Source organism: Micropterus dolomieu, linkage group LG19, assembly GCF_021292245.1.
Source record: "Micropterus dolomieu isolate WLL.071019.BEF.003 ecotype Adirondacks linkage group LG19, ASM2129224v1, whole genome shotgun sequence".
NCBI classification, from domain to species: Eukaryota; Metazoa; Chordata; class Actinopteri; order Centrarchiformes; family Centrarchidae; genus Micropterus; species Micropterus dolomieu.
In genome coordinates this window covers 26,581,044-26,600,642 of record NC_060168.1, presented here as the reverse complement: position 1 = coordinate 26,600,642, position 19,599 = coordinate 26,581,044, and the positions used below count along the sequence as shown (strand labels likewise).

The window sequence follows — 19,599 nt, the reverse complement described above, 5'->3', positions numbered from 1 at the left end:
AACATTTATGGCTCAGCATGGTCTGGTGGACTTTCTGGGTCAAGACCAAGTTGCAAGATTGAGGAGTGGGCCTGACTTTAGTACAACTCTCAATGTGTGAGCCGGGCTGAGGCTGGCTGGGAGAGCCAAACAGAAATGTGCTTAGTACTGTCATAGGGAGAACAAGATGGAAATGCATTGTGCTCTCTGCTTGTGAAAATTGCACAGTGAATACCTGCACAGTTTCTTGGTTCAGTGTTTGTGAAATGCAGACATTATTTTCAAAGTCATAAAACGTTATTTAAACATATTTAAAGGACATTACAAAGCAAAAACCTTCTGTCAGTAACTACTACACACAAACACGTTTGTCTTATTACTAATCATTATGGATTGTCCAGATCACATTAAAATATTGATGAGAAGTAGTTTCATTTTTACACTTTTAAACATTTTTTTCTGCCCTTTATGGTGCATCAACGTCAGATTTCCTTTGCTGTTTTGTTATAATTGCACAAAGCAATATTCACCCTGGAGGAGGTTTCTCAGAATAGCGTCAACCTGCCAAGGGCCTCTGGTCTGCTCTTTTGTGGCTTCTGGACAGCCCAGTGGGAAGTTGGGCGTCAGCTATGCATGTCGATGGAGCTGCTTGACGGCCTCAATAATTCTGACGCGACCTCTGAGATGCTGAAAGCTGCAGGTCTGGTGGGTGACGAAGAGCAATGATGGGGACAAGAAGGAGGAGGCACTAGTTCATGTGGGAAGCCAGTCAGCTACACCTCATCTGTGTTTTTTTGTCAGCAGGGTGAAGAAGAAGAAAATATTGAATATCAGACCATTGAAGAGTGTAAAACTAGTGCCTCAGAGTCATTGTAATAGTATACAGGTCGGCAGTCTTTGACTTCCAGTGGAGAGCGGTGGGCATTCAGAAGGGTAGACACTGTTTCACCCCTGAAAATAGAGAAACTAGTGAAATGTTGGTGAATTTTCAGATTGATGTTTCTTTAATAAGGCCTACAGTCTCTCAGTATTCTGATAGTGTGCCATCATGACCTACATAATCCTTAAAATGCTGACAACTAGAGAATGAAACCCTCCAGTTTCTTTTTGTATGGTGTTTTTTATGTGGCACCATATGCCTAAAGAGAAAACACACTTAATATAATATTCTCTGTAAAGTGCATAAATTTTATTTTTTGTGTTCACACAATTTGTATTTTCTTCCAATTTCAAATTATTCAAATAAGTATTTTGATTCCTTTTGTAACAGTTATGTAGATATAGAAACAGAACAGCAGGTCAACGTCTTGATTTGGTCAGATATCATATTTTCCAGCAGTCCCAGCAGCACTGGACTGTTGCATTCCAATTGCAGTATAGAAGGTTTCCCCCACACTTATACTCAGTTGTCTGCCACCATTATATGATTGCTGTGTATATTCCATCTCCCTCTGCACATGTGAAAATAGCGAGGGTTAGTTTGTTGTACAATCATGTGAGATGCATTTGAATGACACCCAATGTCAGCACTTTAAAATATTTCTCTGCATTTGAATTTTTATCTGGTGGCGAGGTTTGTATGCTCCCAGCATTTCAAATGTAGTTGAAGTAATGATTTTAAGCCAATTTCTGAGTGCTCTGTTGACGGTCTACAGTAGTGATACAATAACTTCTCCAGATGTCCAGATTAGACCGTCAAACAAGACTGATATTTGATTGAGATTTTGTAATTAAAAAGACACTGCTGTTGATCTAAATAAATAAGATACCTGCAATGAATGTGGGATCTTTTCTTTTGTTTACCAGATATGTTGTGGACAGATAGGATGTAAATTTCATTATTTCAATCACCCTCTGTGGCGTTTTGATATCTCTGTACCTTCATTACAATTCAGCTGCTGTATCACCGCTATTTATTTCTGTAACAATGGGTCGATCATGGATTTGTCTGTAAATTGCCACAGGTCTGTGGAGTTGATTTTCTTTCTGCACACCATGGAGTCAATTCATTATGAGCAAGCATTAGATGACAATTGTTGACACTGTCTTGCAAGATTCTCAATTAAGTGAATGTACATGAACATCATTACTTCCTTAGATACCCCGTGTGAAATAACACTGCAGTGATAACAATTTCAGAAAATAGCAAACTGTGGCCCATTGAATTAAGACTGTCTGGTATAATTGGGTGTGTGATATGGAATGGAACGCTTATTTTGATAAGAGGTGGATTCAATACTAGTAGCCTTGGACAAAAATGAACACTGGAACCTGTATGTTTCAATGCTCTGAATAACCTGCTATTAGTATGTGAGAAAGAGGAAGATCCTGCAGAAGAAACATTATAAAACCCTGCTTTTTATATATTCTGATTGTCCACACCAAGCAATTACATTTTAAAAAATGAATTTGGCTGTGCTTGCGGTTTTCCCACTAAAGATTCAATGAATATATAACGCATACTGTCACTGGTGAAGGGTTATTTGGGGGATTTGTAAACATCTCTGCTCAGCTTATTATGTTGTATCCTGGCGCTGGCAGATGCCTTTTTTAAATTTAATTCATACAGACAAAAAAAGCAAACAAAACGGTCAGGATTAGACGTTGACCACTTTGATTTACTAGTGACACACAAGAAAGGTAACAAAATAAAATGAGTTCAGCTCATCTTTTTTGTTTTTTTGTTTGTCATAGTCACAGTAGCTTTAATTGTGTTCTAAATCTGCTGAAACTATGAGGAATGACGCTTCAAGCTCCATGTGCGTGGAATAATCTGAAGTGGCTGTATCAGAGATTTGCATCACTTTACTCAGCTTGTGAATATTCTGCAACATACACTGAGACAAGAGACTTAGGATGGAGCAGAATTTCATCATCTTTCCTAAGAGTCTCACTCAGTGTAGTAAGCTCATCTGTCACCAAGTGTGCTAAGGATATAGCTGCTACTGAAATTTAATTGCTGGAAATGCTATCATGATTTAGTTTGCTATTTTTTCCCCTCTCCTTCTCTTTCTGTCTTCATCTCTTTACCTGACACTCTCTGATATGGTCAAAGACTGTTTTTAAATATTAAGACATCTCAAATCTACAAAAAAGCTTACAAAAACATGATCCTATTCATGTTACAAGGCCATACAACTTAATTAAACCACATAGAAAGATCAGCTAATCAAAAATGTATTGTCTTGACTCTGATTGTCATGTATTTTTAGGTAATAGATCCACACTTCATGTTGCAGCAAGGGATTTAGGCACTGAGCCTCAATAAAGAACGAACACAATCTGGTTCAGATGGCATCCAGAATTCACAGAATCTGGGCAACGTGCTGCAGACAAACACTTCTGTGTCTCCAAAATCACGGGTGTCAGGGGGAAACAGGCAGCATCTGATGGAACACTGCCCTGGTTCTCCCTCTCCCATTCTCCAAGTGCCAGGAGGCACAAAATAAAAAGACGAAGAAGAACTGAAGAGAAACTGAAAGAGGAGAGGGAGAGAGAAGCGTCAAGGAGGATAGGGAGAGAGACTCGACAAGATGAATTATGCAAAGCTGTCAGTGGCGGCTATTGTTGGAGGTGCTGGCTGTGTTAAAGGGAACCAGCCCTGATCTTCACCAGCTCTATCAACCACTCTCACCACTCCCCATGGCTGAGAGCCGTCTGATCTGTGCTCCGGCAAATGGCCAACAACAAGACGAGGAGGGGGGAGGCAGGGGAACGGGCCAGGCCACTTGGTGACAGGTGGATTGTCTTGGAGGGACACACCGGTAACGACAAGTACGCTCTTTATTACTGTTATTTACAGAGGTCACCGACAGGGAGATCTGAGCTGATCTGAACAGCCCCGCAGAAATATAATTACCGAACAAAGGCTCAGTGAAGAGTTGCCATTTCAGCATTCTGGTCAGGTGTGGCTACTCCTGTTTTGCAAAATGCTTTGTGTGCTGAAGTCAGGAGTGTGTGCCAGCTCAGTTTCAGCCGGTGTATTTGTTTTATGAAATTATTTTAGCATAGACCTTTTTATTAGTTCCAAGACATCTTACAAATAGAGCTCTAAGAATGATTGGCCGTGTCGATAAAAAATAAAAATTAATCGCTTTGTCAAAATGCCCATTACGATTTCCTGTAGTCCAAGGAGATGTGTTCAATTTATAATGATGTAAAAAAAAAAAACTTGGACCAGTGAATATTTGCTCAGTTAAATAACTTTAAAACTTATTTTACTCATCAGCATTGTAGGAGAGATTTCTGTATTTCTCTTTTTCTCTGTGCTCTCATAAGTGGTTTGTATTGGGCAAGGCTGTAAAACGTGATGTCATGTACTTCATTCTCCAATCAGGATTTAGCAACATTGGAATCTGAATTTGATGACAGTGGGTTGGTTCTTTGGTCACTGTCAGTTAAATCTGTTCCAACCACACCCACACACAGTCCGAATAAAGCAGATTAAATGAGTATTAATGAGTGTTACAATAAAGGCTACCTAAAGATATATATTTTTTACTTTGATTTTTGCTTACTGAGTCATAAGTATTTTAATGCCACATGTCTTTATTTATCAAAACTGTCGATTTGTTTTTTGTAGGGCTGTTTAATTGTATGACTGCAGCTAACTATTATTTTCATTTATCTGTTGCTTTTTTAATTAATTGATGAGTCATTTATAACATATATTTCAGAAAATAGTAAAAGAAAACACCCGCCACACAAGTGGCTCCAAATAATACTCCACTCTTTGGTCATCTTTTCCAAATCCTAAGTTAGAAGTGTAAATCAGACTGCTGTTATCATCAATGAATAACTGAATGTCAGGCATGAAACAAGTAAATCTCTCTTAGATCCTTGAAACCTCTCCAACTGCCCTGAAGAGCCAATTGACTTGGACACATTTCTTCACACCATACTATACAGATGCTTTATGGTTTATGCTTGAAAGAAGTGCAGAGGTGTAGGACAGTACCGGGTGTCAGGGGGACTGTACTCAACTAGCACGGGAGTCGTTGGGATGTGTGTGGAGCTGTGCTACGTAGATCATGAACTGTCTTTTTTTGTGCCTCACTGGCTCGCCAGAGGATCTCTGTGTGACACTAATTTTGCAGTGTCGACTGTTCCACTGAGTGGTCATGGGTGACTGACTGTCCTTATTCGACTGCATGATCAAAGGTAAAAATGGAATTTAGAAGTGAGTGATACTGGAGAAGTAAAAATAGCAACATGAACTAAAGAACTCATGTTTTCTCTTCAAACTTAATCAGACACATCTTAACATTACTTTGACTTTTCTGCACTTCTGTCCCTTTTTACAGATTAGTTTGCACTGCTGGGTACTCTCAGTAGGATAACTAGAAGCAGATTTTGCATAATCAATGCAAGACAGACTGGATTTTATTCTTCCCTGCTTAAAGTAGTTTAGTTCATTCTGTAGTAAAAACCTTTGAAAGCTTGCAGAAACACAATAGAATTCCCCCAAGAGCTTCGATGACCTTCTGTACATAATTTAAACTACCATGAATGTCTCTCTTGTATCCTGATAGTGTTCCCATTTGCAGTGCCTGAGTACAAGAAGGACACTTTGATGAGCTGTGGAAAAGATGTCATCTTCAGGTCCTCAGAGGAAAACTGAAATGTTTATATAGGGACATGCCTGGTCACTCAAGGGCTTATAGCTGATTAGAACACAAATCTAATTCCTCCAACAGTGGGGGCTTGTGGCTCAGTGGATATGACTTGTAGCAGTAGCTGTTTTTCAGACGGCGAATCTCTTTACAAGTCCATAAAAAAGAGGGGGATCGTAATCAGGGAAGCTTCTGGGCGTGTCTGCTTGCACTCATCCTGTACATTAATCTGCCAATCTGGACGGGTGTGTACAATTTCCTGAAAGTGATGAGATGTGATTGAGATGTCCTATGGAATCGTAAAAAACAAGTGTGTGTGGGGTGGTGTTGAGAGTTGAGTGACAGGGTTACAAGAGAGTGTGCCATTGATTGCATCTCAGCCCATCGGGGAAACAGAATGATATCCAGCCACTCTTACAGAGGGGGAGGTAGAACAGCTCACAATTTTCATTATCCCTGCATCCTGTACTCCAGCCACAACTGCTTCAGTTTTTTGGGAATTCTCCCCGGGGCCGGTGTTTTCTTGCAGCACGACAGTATGCTATCCTGGCTTCATTGGAAGGTTTTGATGCTTGATGTGAAACGAAGTGGATCTCATTTGGGGAAAGAAGGAGTCTGATACTCAAGTCTTACAGCTCAGCCAAGAGAGAAATGAAAGTGTGCTGTGTGTGTGTGTGTGTGTGTGTCTTGTGTGAGTGTGTGTGAGTCAGGAGGCAGTGGAAAATGGCTGGTAATAAACACTTCTGACACACCGGGGCTCCCATCCACATTCCACTCAAGGTTTTTTTGCGGATTAGTCACATTCTCATCCCCCTTGTTCACATTTTAGAGCATGGTCTCCACCTGTGAGAATGTCTTCTTTGAATTGAGTTAAGTTTTAACACTGATCTATCTAATGTCTTTGTGCAAAGAGCCAAATTCTGTGTTTGTCAAATACTGAGTCAGTGCATACAGAGAGGTTGGGATACATAGCTGGGTCATGGGCAGTGTGTGACATTTGATTATTTTGCCGTCATGGACTGGCTGATCAAAAAGAAATACAGGGTTGTGTTTTTGATAGAAATAAGCCATATCACTGTTATTATTGTGGTTTTATTTGTTAAATTAAGCTCTTGGTTAACTTTTGTATTCACATTGAGTATAATCAGTCAAATGTAAAATTGTATTTGACATATTGGTTTAAAGGGCAGTTTCAGCCAAATTTTATTTATGTATTGTATTTTAATCCACTAATCACTGACAGTTTTCATAGGATATGTTTTGTTTCAATTAAACTGATCACAGCGAGGTCAGCCAATATTGTTTCTGGATAAATATTGTGAAAAGTAGTTTTTCAATTCTTTGAGCACTACAAAAGTTACATTCACCTCCATTGAATTGGGATTAGGGAAGAAATCTCAGACACAGATCTCAAATATGGACAAGTAAAACCAAACTATCTGCATAGCTAGATACCAATAGAAGTACAGAATGTGAGATAAGTGTGAGTTTTTTTTTTTTATATTTTGGGTGAATAGACTTTTATTTTCTCAATTGTCATAGGCTGCTAAACTACAAGCATAGTATATAGATATGTATTTTTCATAGACATATGTCTTTTTCTTTGTATAAAACTTTACACTTGGGTCGTTGTTTTCTGCAAGAGGCACAATTTAAAGAGTCAGTTCACTTGAATTAATTAATAATTCACAGAGATCACTTTGAATAGTTTTCATTGGAACTGCTTTTGTCCTTGTTAGAACTGTTGCCTACATATTCTGTGGATTATCAAGACTAACAAAGACACCTTTTCTGGAAAAACACATTGCCGTTATTTAAAATAAGATGTCAATACTTTGAATGCCACAAATGTTCCATTCACCACAAGTGTAGTTTGGTGGATGCAGAAATCTCAGACAAATGTATTAAAACCTTGAAAAGTAAACCTAGAATTATCTGCATAGATACTAGAGGTAAGAGAAGAAGAATATTTTTTCATAATTTAGGCAAACCAACCCTGTAATTGTTCACTTTGTCACAGGCTGGTAAACTAAAAAAATAGATACAGCTCTACCGTATGCATTTTTTATTGAAATAAGTCATCTCATCATTGCCATTCTATGTATAGAATCTAACTCTGGGTTGACATGCATATCACGGGTCAAAATTATAATTCTGTCTGAGTTATAGTTTAAATTAAAAATTAAAGCATGATAGGATCATGTCAGAAAGTCACTGGCTACTGGGATGTGTGACTTATTGATTTATCTGTCATTTAACCAGCATCTGACACTTGGCGGGTATAATTTTGTCATGTTCGGCATGGATATAAAATATATATAAAATATTTAAGCAAAAAAAACATTATTATGTGAAACTTCCAAACTACTTTTGCGGTGTTGACTTTATGAAAGACAACTTTTAAAATCAACGCAATGAAAATTAACTTAATATTGAAGGCTAAAGCAGGTGGAATAAGGAGGTCTTATAAGAAGGGAAGTCATGTATGGAAAGAGTTCATAAGTGAGGTCTCAGGGGTGGGGAAGTGGGGGTGGGGTAGTGAGAAGGGGATAAGTGTGTGCTTTTGAAGATGAAGCAGATGGATTAGTGTTATCTGAGCTCCTTGCTTCCTTTCCTCCTGTCTGTCTCTTTCTCCAGGTAGTGGGTTGAAGACTGAATGGACTGAAGAAGTGACCGACAGACGTTCGCAAGTAGGGAGGGGAGTTTGGGGGGGAAATCGGTATAGGACGAGAATCACGACAAGAGGAGGGGGAGACCAGAGTGAAATAATCCAGTAGCGAGCGTCTCAGGAGAGCGCTAGTGGTGAAGGGGAGGGTGTTGGATACCCAGCATGCAGGCAGCATGGAACGGGTGAGGGAGCAGCGGCCTTTCTGCTCGCTGTCCAAGAGCCAGAGAGACCGTGAGAGATACTGCGAGAGAGACAAGGATCGGGAGCGCCGTTACACCGCCTCCTCGGCTGACCAGGAGGAGGGAGCCTGCCGCGTACCCACTCAGAAATCCTACAGCTCCAGCGAAACGCTCCAGGCCTTTGATCATGACCCTTCACGGATGCTTTTTGGAGGCAGAGTCAAGGAGATGGTCCACAAGGAAAGTGCAGAGTACAGCAGGCCAGGTTAGCAAGAACAAATGTTTACTCGATTCTTCTCACTGTATGATTTTTCAATAATTGCAGATGAATCTCTATAATATGAGCTAAGTGGTGTGGTTATTGAAGCTGCCATGGATAAGTGGAAGACTATTATGTTTCACTTTGAAGCCCACATTATTAGTTGGATGACCTTGGCTACAAAGATTTGTCATTGAAAATGTATATTAATTTAGCAACTTAGTTTTATTTCTCCAATTCTGAAGAAGAATGTGAAGATAAATCTGAGATTCCAATTAGACTTGTAAATATGACAAACAACAAAATCCCTATATCCATGTTAATTTGCTGATGTATAACAGAGTGAAACGTCATTAGCAAATGGATGCACGGATTTTGTTGTTTATTATACTAAATTCTACCATTTTCCAGTTTTATCTTCCACTTAAGCTGTGCAAGTTTGACAAGAAATAACCATATGATGCCAGTATGTGAATCAGAAGTAAATACAATTAAATAATGTCACACAAAGGCACAATTTAGATAGTTAGATTTTCCCAAAGTTTCAGAGAACAGTTACACTGGATGTGATACAGTGGACCACTCTGACCTTATAAAATGTTCATACCGTGCTGGACTATGTTAAAATAATAAGGAACAAAGCTCAGTAAATAACCCTCTCATTTAATTGGCTGTTAGAAACCTCTCTAATTTCTGTAATTAAAAAGTTTAGGCAGTTTATTCTATTTTATGGCACTCCTTTGGGTCATAAGACTGCAATTAGAAAATCTATCCATTACTCCCTTACATTTTCTTGGTGCTAATTGGTGCCCATTTTCGAATTAATGGGATTATGATGAAGTTTTGGGAAGAATGCTATTTTTCTTTATTTCTTTTTAAAATCCAGGCATTTAATGTTAATGATCGTTTCTTACATCACAGTAAATGTCAGATATAATGTTATTCATATGGTAGTGGAAAAAGACCATATTTTGTGTAGATGAGTGTAGATACTACATCTGCTCATTGTGGTGTGTGTGTGTGTGTGTGATGGTGTATGAAAATCTAATGATAATTTTAAACGGTATGTATTTTAATGTTAAAAATTTTATTTTCTATAGCATTCTCATTTTCAGATGTGGTATACTTAGTTTGAAAGAGTTTTTATTCACAATTTCCAACAATACAAAATACATTACAAAGGGAAAATGACAAAATGCACTCACTTTGTGACCTCATACTAGAAATTATTTTGGATTTTGAATAAATACTTTACATTTTAAATATACACAGATCATTCTGAACATGTTTTACATTGTGTAGCATTTCTTTTTTGTATGCTTTAACAATCATCCAACCTTGAAATCTTAAAAATCATTATTGATTAATAACAATGCAGTACCAATGATTTTTGTTTTGTAAGTAAATAAATGGTAAATATTTTTGCTTTCAGATAAGCTTACTTTACATCTCAAATACGTTTAAATAAAAATATAGAAAAGGAATGCTTTGGTTATTTCTATTTCAAGTCAATCACATGATTAATAATACTTTTTTTACATGGACTATTGTGTCATACTGACAAAGTGGTAAAAAATATTACATGTGGATGACTAGATATAGGTTTTTAACATGCAGTGAGTGACCCATTTTTCGTTGTTAGTTCTGGGGCTTCCTAATGAGGTCGGTATGAGGTATTTTTGTTTATTGGCAATATTCCTGCGTCTATTTAAAAAAATAATAATAATAATTAGATGTTTTTTCTTAGATACCAGAGTGTCTCTGAAGGCATGACAGACTATTTTTTCATGATTTCATGATTCCAAATGAATAGACAACCAATTTATGATTGAATGTTATGATGAATTAATGATTTATTGGGAAGCAGTTTCTCAGTTAAAACATTTTTCTCTGTTTTTTCATATGTGCTGATGAACACAAAAAAAATTGATATTGGGTAATTTGTTCTGGTTTTAAACGTCCAATAAAAGTAAATCATCTTAAAATTGTAACTATTACAAAATTTAGCTTGAGCTGCACTGTGATTTAAGTGACAGAAAATGCTTTTGAGCATCTTGATAAGTTGATGAGTGTTAAGTAGCTTGGGAGGAACGTTGTTAAGGCTTTAATTTAACAATTACTCCCCCTCCTTCCACCCTGCTCTTAGGTTAAGTGTTTTTTTAAGTAGTGCTGCTCTTGGCCATTAACCGTGTTGTTGCTTGGTTTGTTAACTTTACAACTTCTGTCATTCACAGGGCAGACATTTTCACTGAGGCAACTTGGGATCTGTGAGCCATCAGCTCGCAGAGGCTTGGCGCTTTGCCCTGAGACAGGCCTCTCCCACCCACTCAGCAGCTACTCCAGGGGACCGGTCGCTGCGGAAAACCATGAACCTGTATCACCGGAACGTACCATGACTCTTTGGGGAACGGGGGCAAAGTCTGGGCAGAATTCATGCCTCTCCAGTCGCTCTAACTCAGCACTCACACTCACTGACACGGAAATGGACAATAAATCGGACAATGAGATGGGTGAGTAGGGCATACTTTTCGTTCTTTTATCTTAAAACGCTTGTTTGTTTGTGGCTCATGCTTTCATCGCTTTTTAAAGGGGTTCACTATGTAGAAAAAGCAGCAGTAGGTTGGATTATGGTTGGCGATGGAGACAAGGCTCTGATTGGTGGAAGGAAGTGGAAGCACGATTGGTGGGGCTGGTATCTGGAGAGGAATTTGCAGCTGCCTTTCTTTGGATCAAAGGAGTGATTCCTAGCCGCATGCGGAAAAGAATTTGGCCTTCCGATTCAGTAGTTGCTAGTCACCTGGTCCTTCTCCACAGGAAGCAGAGGAGTTTGATAAAGTTTCCCCATGGGTTAGCGTATAATCAAAGATAGCTTTGTGTGCTTCGCTCTAAGATTTTGCTTAGAAATTCTGCAGTGGTTGACTGGGCATGCACAATGACTGATTAAATGGGTGCAATGGTTTGAAGTGCAAATTTGATCACGCTGGAAACCTGAGATGGAGGCTTGAGGTTCTTTGTTTGAAGAGGGCAAATCTTTGTTGCATCAAATGGAGGCAATGCATTAGATGGCTGTATATATGTATTGTTGTTAAATTTACACAGTTTTAACATGTTCCTCTGTTATCGTGTTTGTTTACTTACCATTACTTTCTGAAAGGTTAGTTTGCAGTTTGTAAAATAATTTATATCTCTTGTAATCTACTTTAAAATGGCATTTGGTACTGGTTTTTGACAGGATTTCTTTTTCTTTTTTCTTTTTTTTAACTGAAATGCATCATCTTTTCAGCCTATGGTTTATTTCAGTAATATTTTTACCCGATCATTGAATTTACCCTCTCAACTTCATAATGTAAAGCTTTAAAGTGTATTTCTAATGTTGTGTGCTCCTGACATTGTACAGCATTCATTATCATCATAGAGTGAGCCATCACCATTACAACACATTCAATGTAAAGCTCTAATTATTTGAAGAAACCAATGATCTTAAAGAGTGGCAGGCAGTTAAAATAATTAGGGTTGATTAGGGTTGATTACACTGTCTTGGCAAGAACATTAAAGGGAGGGTAAAAATGAAAATGGCTTGTGTTCATGTGCTATCAATTTTTATTCTGAAAACATTGGCTACAGTCTGACATTTGAGACAAGTCATTTTCTTAATGGCAGTATTCATCATAGTGAGCTTGTCTCCGGGGGGGAGCTGAGTAAGTCTTTTACCTTTTCAAAATGCCATCAGAATTCAAACCCATGTATTTCTTCCAATGTCTGGCCTTTGCTTTGGCCCAAAACACTGTATACATTTCTGAGTCACTAAAAGCTAGCCTAACCACAGAGGTGCCGGTAAACATAACCCTCACCTCCTTAGCTCTCAACTCCAGTCATATTTGTTGATATACATGCCAAGCACGAAACCATATCACCACTCATTGCTCCATTCTGAAAGACAACGCAGAGTCTAGCTTCAATAGGTTCTCTATTGAGCTTCAATTGCACCTGCCTTCAACCACTTCAACTGCATGAGTACACACATCACACACACACCACCCCTTTGGCATACCTCATCTGGAATTTCTTTTGGAAATGTCTCAAGAAGCTGCTGCTGATTGGCTCTAGTTAGTTAAACGTCCCACAGAGACTTGATCTAACTCGCTATTGTCTCAATTAGTTTCATTATGGGGGAAATAAACAATACCTGCTCGATCTTTATAGGTGCCATGCCTTTTTAATGTTACAGAAAGCAAAAATACCTAATAATAACTTATTTATTTAAGCGTATGTTATCTCCTTCTGTATTTTGCACATCATTTTGATATGCTGAAACCGTTCTGTAGGAAGTACAATGTGAGTTGCGGTGTAATTTAAAATTCTAACCCTTTTTTGTTCAACTATTTTTGGAGCTAAAGTGCTTTTTCATAATCTAGATTTTGAGCTGGAGCAAAGAAAAACCTTGCCACTGTTCCACCTCTATAGATCTTGTTCTTTTTTTGTCAGGAGGCATTGCACTTTTGACTTTCACTATTTAATGAAGCAGCTAAGAGAAATGACCCGTCCAAAGGTTTCCATCAACTGAATATGCATGCAGAAGCTCCGACAAGGGGCCGTTCAGCCCCACTTATTCATAAATGAACTCAATATTTCATTCTAATTCGCTCTGTTCTACAGAGTGTTCGACACAGACAAGTACCAAAGCCTCAGCACATTCACAGAGCGCAGCATCTGGAAATGTTAACCTCCGTGATCCAAGAGAAAGAGGTCCACCTTTTAAAGATGAAACCAGAGCGGTCATCTTGTCGATCTGCAGTTTTAAATGTTCCTCTGAGTGCAGCCACAGAGACAGAATAAGAGTGGTTGTTCTTTGAAGTGATACATTTGCATTTTGGCACCAGTAATGTTAACTGATGTATATTTTTCAATTTCTTTGGAATAGAGAGGACCCAGGCAATGAAAGTGCTGTCAGTCTTGTGAAGACAGTGATTTTTAAGATCAACTTAAAAAAAAAAATTACTTCTTTTGCTTTATAATAATTATGTTTTTTAAAAGCCAAGCCCCTATTGCATTATAGTGGCCCATAATATAACCATTTATATCAATCATAACGGATTATTTATCATACAATATGAAGTTTTTGGATTTTCTAATGAAAAAGTAGGAAATCTGAGAAGAAGAAATCTATTAAGCACCTTTTATTGATTTTACACTTAACGATAATCCCCTGCCACTGACGGAATCCCCTGAAAACAAAATTGATTGATTAAAGCATCCGCTTTATCGGTTTAGTAGCTTTCTAAGAATGGCCATGTGATCCTAAGCAGTCCTTGCATATCTTAATACATGACACCATCCTGTTCACATAGTCTTTACTACTACATCTTACAAAGTAGCTTGCTTCGATCAAAGAAACAAAGCAGAGCCTTAATTTCTCTTCGCCTTCAAAAGAATTTTTTTCAAAAGATATATAAAAAAAAGCACATGAAGCACATAAAACTCTGCAAAATTGCATCTTTTACTATTTTCTAAAAACATTATGCTATCTATCACTCAGTGTTTTCCTTTTTAAATATATCCATGCTTACAGTAATATACTTGTACAGAAATTAAAAAATATATATATCTATGCTCTTTCTCCTCATGCAGAAATTATTTTATCATCACATACCTGAAAGTGATAGCTTGCCATAACTGTACACACACATATGGACACATACTGGACATTGAATAACTTAATGTCTCATGTTACATTAGTGCTGTTACATGCGCCAGCTGTATAGTGATGGAAATTGATGTCTGTAGGGAATGTAACTCAGAGTGTATCGCTGCTATATGTGACACCTTGAAAAAACAAACAAGTGTTTGCTCTTATCAGTTGAAGTGAGACAAAATGATGCTTTAAACCAGTTAATTACATTTACATTTTTCTCAACCCCTTTCCCACAGCAATCATAACTTCATGTACTTAATTAAATACAATACAATACAATAATCTACATTATGTGAAATGCATTTATATGGCATAACAATATAACTGGTGCCCCAGTTAGTTTTCTAAAAGATTTTAAAAAAAATATATTGTAACCTTTATAATAAAATTCAATAGAAAAGATGGATTTTTAAAACGTTTTTTTAATGACAGAGGAAATAAATGCATATAGGAACAAAGAATACAATGGAGCTGCTTTTCAAACACGAATTACAGATGGCAATACCAAGATACAGAAATGTTTTCATTAGATGACCTTGGTCTTAAATAAATCATTATTGGTGCTGGAAATGATAGATGAAAAAATTAGGCTATATAAATAGTGGATTTGCATGGGTTAGAATGTGGGTCACTTGGCGTCCCTGAGCTTTTCAGTCCCACGCAGACAAGCAGTTAAATCTGTGTAAATGTCTTGGAAATTTGAAAATAGATACTGGGACTAACCATGCTCCCTTGCTCTCCTTGTAAAACTATAATTTGACATTGTGTAATAGATGGAATGGAATTCAAAGTCAACCCCTTATAATTTAAAATGGCTTTAAGATTTAAAAACCTCAAAATACTCATCTTTATCTGTGCTGTACTGCCAGTTCTGGTTACAAACACTAAGGACAACATATTTTAAATGAGGACAGAACATGTCCTCATCTTAAAAAGTGAACGAATCACTTTGTAAACAAAGATAACTGTGGGGTATGAGCTTTTTGGTGGGGATCGCCATTCTGCAGTTACCAGACCACTATAGAGCTGTACTGCAATGTATTTTAAATGTTTTAATGTTGAATTATAGTTTATGTTCAAGTTTTGTTGTGATATAAATATTTATATTTTAGCATGCAGCTGCTGTGTAAAAGTGTACAAACTTTTGTTTTTTTTTTTCCACTCTAATGTTCACTGCACTGGCTTTGGAATCAATATTATACCCCTCATAAAACATGAATGACTGCACGAAACAGAAACATAGCATGGCCCAGTTGAGTTGTATTCCTAATAGGGTGTGAAAAAGCTCACACTGACTTGTTAGGTACTGCAGTTGCAGCATTGCAGTACCTCGTGACAGCTCTCCTCGGCTGTATAAACATGGGGTTTATCGTTCGATGGAGGGGCTTGACGTATGCTGACCCCTGGTTAGGAGAAAAGGCCTTCCACTGTGATGTCTTCCTTTGGACAGAAGATGCAGGAAAGAGCAAGTGATGCTTCTTTAACAATGTCATTTTTGAGGGGAAAAATTAAACTTTGTTTTAATGGAGGATGGCCGGTGTCTTTCCTGCCACATAATGTCCGGTACTGTTTACAACGGGATGTAGCAGAAAATAATTTAAGTTTGTCCAAGTGACAGGATCTTTATTGCACTCGTACACATTTTACAGTTGAGTATAGCTCACAGATTCACTGTGTGAACAGTGCCAGTAAAAGGTTAATTAAATCAGTAGAGGAGTCACAGCAAAGTGTGCTGTAGCACAGCAAGCACCAAAGGCTTTTTGGGTGGGAGTATGAAAGCGTATCAGACACCCTCCAACATGCCTCTGTGTGCATGTATTCATGTTCTCTCACTCTGCGTCTCTTCTGTCTCACATACACACACGCGTCTGCACACACACTACCGTATCTCACTTTGTTTCTCACACTTTATCTCTCTAAGATTATAAAAATCAAGTAAAAGTGCATCTACACACATGCACAGATACACATGCACGAGGGACGTCACGCTGATGAAGGTGACACGCCATCTGTCAAACTCCTGTCTCAGATCTGCGTCTTGTATTGTGACAGAGGAATCAGCCTATTGATCGTAGCAGGCAGAAATCCTCCCTCGCCACTTTCATAATTCAATATGGCACAAGCCGACCACAAAAAGAATAAATAACATCAGTGAGTTTTTTTTCTGTGGTCAAAAGGGCTGGCCATCTGTGATGTTTTTTGAAGATCACTCCAAAACTGGCAGAGAAAACAGTTTCATCATTTGTTAGTAGGAACTGGGAAGGTGTTTGAGCTTTATCTCTTGCCTCGTCAAAAGAGGAGGCTCGCTTTGATTGTCATCATTTATTGTCATCACTTCCCTGCTTGCTGGCGCTGTCACCAGTTAAGTGCTCATATTGTTAGTGCTCAGGGTGACAGGAGATGTGGGATACGGCAGTGACGTGCCGAGGTGTCATAGCAGATGTTGTGCTCATCAGTGTTGTGGAAAGATTTCTGGTTTCTATTTTGGAGTAGTTTGGAACGCCTGGAGGAAGTCTTTGACCTGTTTCTGTGCCGAGCAAAGGTCATTGACATTTAAACCTTTATCAGAGCAAATGACAAGCTGACCATCAATATTGGAATTTTGAGATATCCCTTTTACAGCTCAGCATGATACATTGTATGTGTGAGATGTCCTTTTTTCTTTTTGGTGGAGTATATCTGTGTGTAGACACATTCTTTTGAACACATTAACAACAGCAACACATGGTGAAAAACGTCCTACTCACACCACAGCTACCCCCTACAGAGTGGATGATCTGATTAGACTCTGGAGTGTCTTGCTGTATAAATTTGCATATTAATAAGGGAAAACAGATTTTCTTTTCACTGCTATATCCCTTTAATACTTTAAAGATAAAGCTCAAACTAACACAGATGTTGATGTAAAAACATTTGCTAATTATTGCATTGCATTAACTATCTTAAATAACTGGCATAACTTATCCTTCATATGTGATGATGATTATGTCTTGATGTAAGGTCAATTTTTAGACTTTGTCTTTAATACAGAAATTGGATATTGTGCGACATCAACTTGACAACAAAATATATTACAATTTATATTATATTTTCAAAATATGGATGGTATTTACTCAAATGGTAATATGCAATTAATCTGTTCTTTTTTCAATTCACTAATTAATGACTATTGACAGCAGAAATTTTGTGAAAAATGTCCATCACAACTTCTTAGAGCCGAAGGTGATGTCTTTAAATGTCTTTTTCTGTCTGACCAACAATCAAAAGCCCACAGATATACCCAGAGATAAATCTTTTGTGAGTCTTTTTGCATCACAAAATACTTGATGATGAATCCGTTATCCATTAGTTAGTTATGAATTGTACATCCAGCAAACAATTAATCAACTAGTTGTTTCTACTTTAGTCCAAAGGTTGATACTCAACTATGTTGTGTCTAAAACTTAACAGTATTTGGGTTAATCTCAGGCTTAGTGTTAAGTAGTGCAGAGATACAGTTGCACCAAAAAAAAAGCATTCATTTTGTCCAACATCTATTTCACCTAATCACTGAGTATCAGCATTTGCCTCTCCAACTTCAGGCTGGCCCAGTTTTGCCAAGCATCACTGACAACACTGCCTTAGCCTTAGACTTAGACTTGGCTCAGTCTAATCAGTCGCGGGTGCCAGACTGCAGGACATGTTATTACGATTAGGAATTACTCTGCAGTTGTCAATTACAATGGCCACTATTTACCGTCCTCAAGAGAAAATGGCTCATTTCACTTCATCACACAGCCTAATTGAGTGATTGTATTACCATGCAATACGGAAATAGTCAGGAAGCCATTTTACGCTCTATGAATATCAATGGAAGAAACACAGATTAGCATGTTGGTCCAATTGTGTTGTTCATAATTACATGTATGACTGGTATCTCCTCAGCAATCAACATTTTATTAAAACCCAGGGATCCACCTTTTAGTCTCCTGAGATGTGGGGCAACGTAACATATAGGAAAAGGAACGCTACACTGATTGCTTATAAAGTGGATAATAAGCTTATTTTTTGCACTTATTGCAAACAAGTTAAAACATGTGAAGTGTAAATGTAAAGTAAAAGTCAAAAGTTGAGAAGTGAGCATATACTGTAGGATCTAGGTTTTTTTCCCCTTTCATATTGGCTAAAATAGATTTTCCCTCTTTTCTTGGCGCGCCGCTGGGTGTTCAGACATCGTCCCCAGACGAGCACCAGCCTACCAATCTATTTGGTTTAAAGTCTTCTTCCTTTTACGATATCCTCTCTCTGCCCTATCTTGGGACACAGGGATATTTGTTAAATCTATTGTCATGGTGCTGTGGCTTTGACCTTTGCGCTCCTCACTATTGGATGTTGGCAATCAAAAAGTTGGAAGTCAAGGTATTTCTTCTGTTGTTGTCTCATCTGAATGTAGAAAACGTCTCTGTTTTGCTTGTTTTCGTACGCATAGCATCATGTCACGCTTGCTTGTCTTTTCCTCTAAATTGTGGTTTGACGAAGGTCTTTTGTCCATTGCTTCCAACATGTGCTTGAGCAAGACAGACCAAAACTTCTCAATGTAGGAAACTATGAATCAAGTTTAACATACATCTCAACAGTATTAACAGTAAAACCCCATGTGAAACCACACTAATCTAAACTCAACACTTTTGAATAGTCCAATTAAGCTACCAAGTATAATGAAGAAGATACGTGCAAAAATATATTGTCTTAATTGTGTTGGCCTGCTCTAATTTCCTTTTTGACATACGCAATTAAAAGCACATTTTAACTGCAAATTATACCTCGGGATCTTTTCATTGGCACATGAATAAATGTTTCATTAAAAGGCCTTGACTTAAGTCAGGATTTCAGGGAGTTTTCGTCATGTGAGTGTTTCATCTAGCTCAAACAATACAACAAATCAAAGGGTTTCAATCTCAGTTTACTTTTACTGTGTCAAACAAGGTAAAATATGTAGTTGGGTGCTTGATTCTTTGCAACATTTCATTGAAGTATCTCCTCTTTGTCCAGCCATTATAGTCCAGATAAAAGAACACAAAATCTGATATGTTCATCTAAGTCACCTTAAATTATTAGCAGGCACTCACAGTAGTTTCCCAATCTTTTTTTTGGCCTTGTGTGTGTGTGTGTGTGTGTGTGTGTGTGTGTGTGTGTGCGTGTGTGTGTGGGTGTGTGTGTGTGTGTGTGTG

At 37.9% G+C, this 19,599-nt stretch overlaps 1 protein-coding gene across 3 annotated transcripts in view; it reads left to right on the top strand.

Moving 5' to 3' along the window:
• Window positions 1–8,296: 8,296 nt before the first annotated feature.
• Window positions 8,297–19,599, top strand: part of si:dkey-237h12.3 (teneurin-3) — a 135,099-nt gene continuing 123,796 nt past the window's right edge. The window contains exons 1-2 of one of the 3 annotated variants that reach the window (XM_046030484.1): window positions 8,297–8,703; window positions 10,932–11,207. In XM_046030484.1, coding sequence (XP_045886440.1) covers window positions 8,433–8,703; window positions 10,932–11,207 — 547 coding nt within the window. In that variant the 5' untranslated portion in view covers window positions 8,297–8,432. Of the gene's footprint in view, window positions 8,704–10,227; window positions 10,360–10,931; window positions 11,208–19,599 lie in introns of those variants that run through there. The other 2 variants (XM_046030485.1, XM_046030486.1) reach the window with 2 other exon arrangements.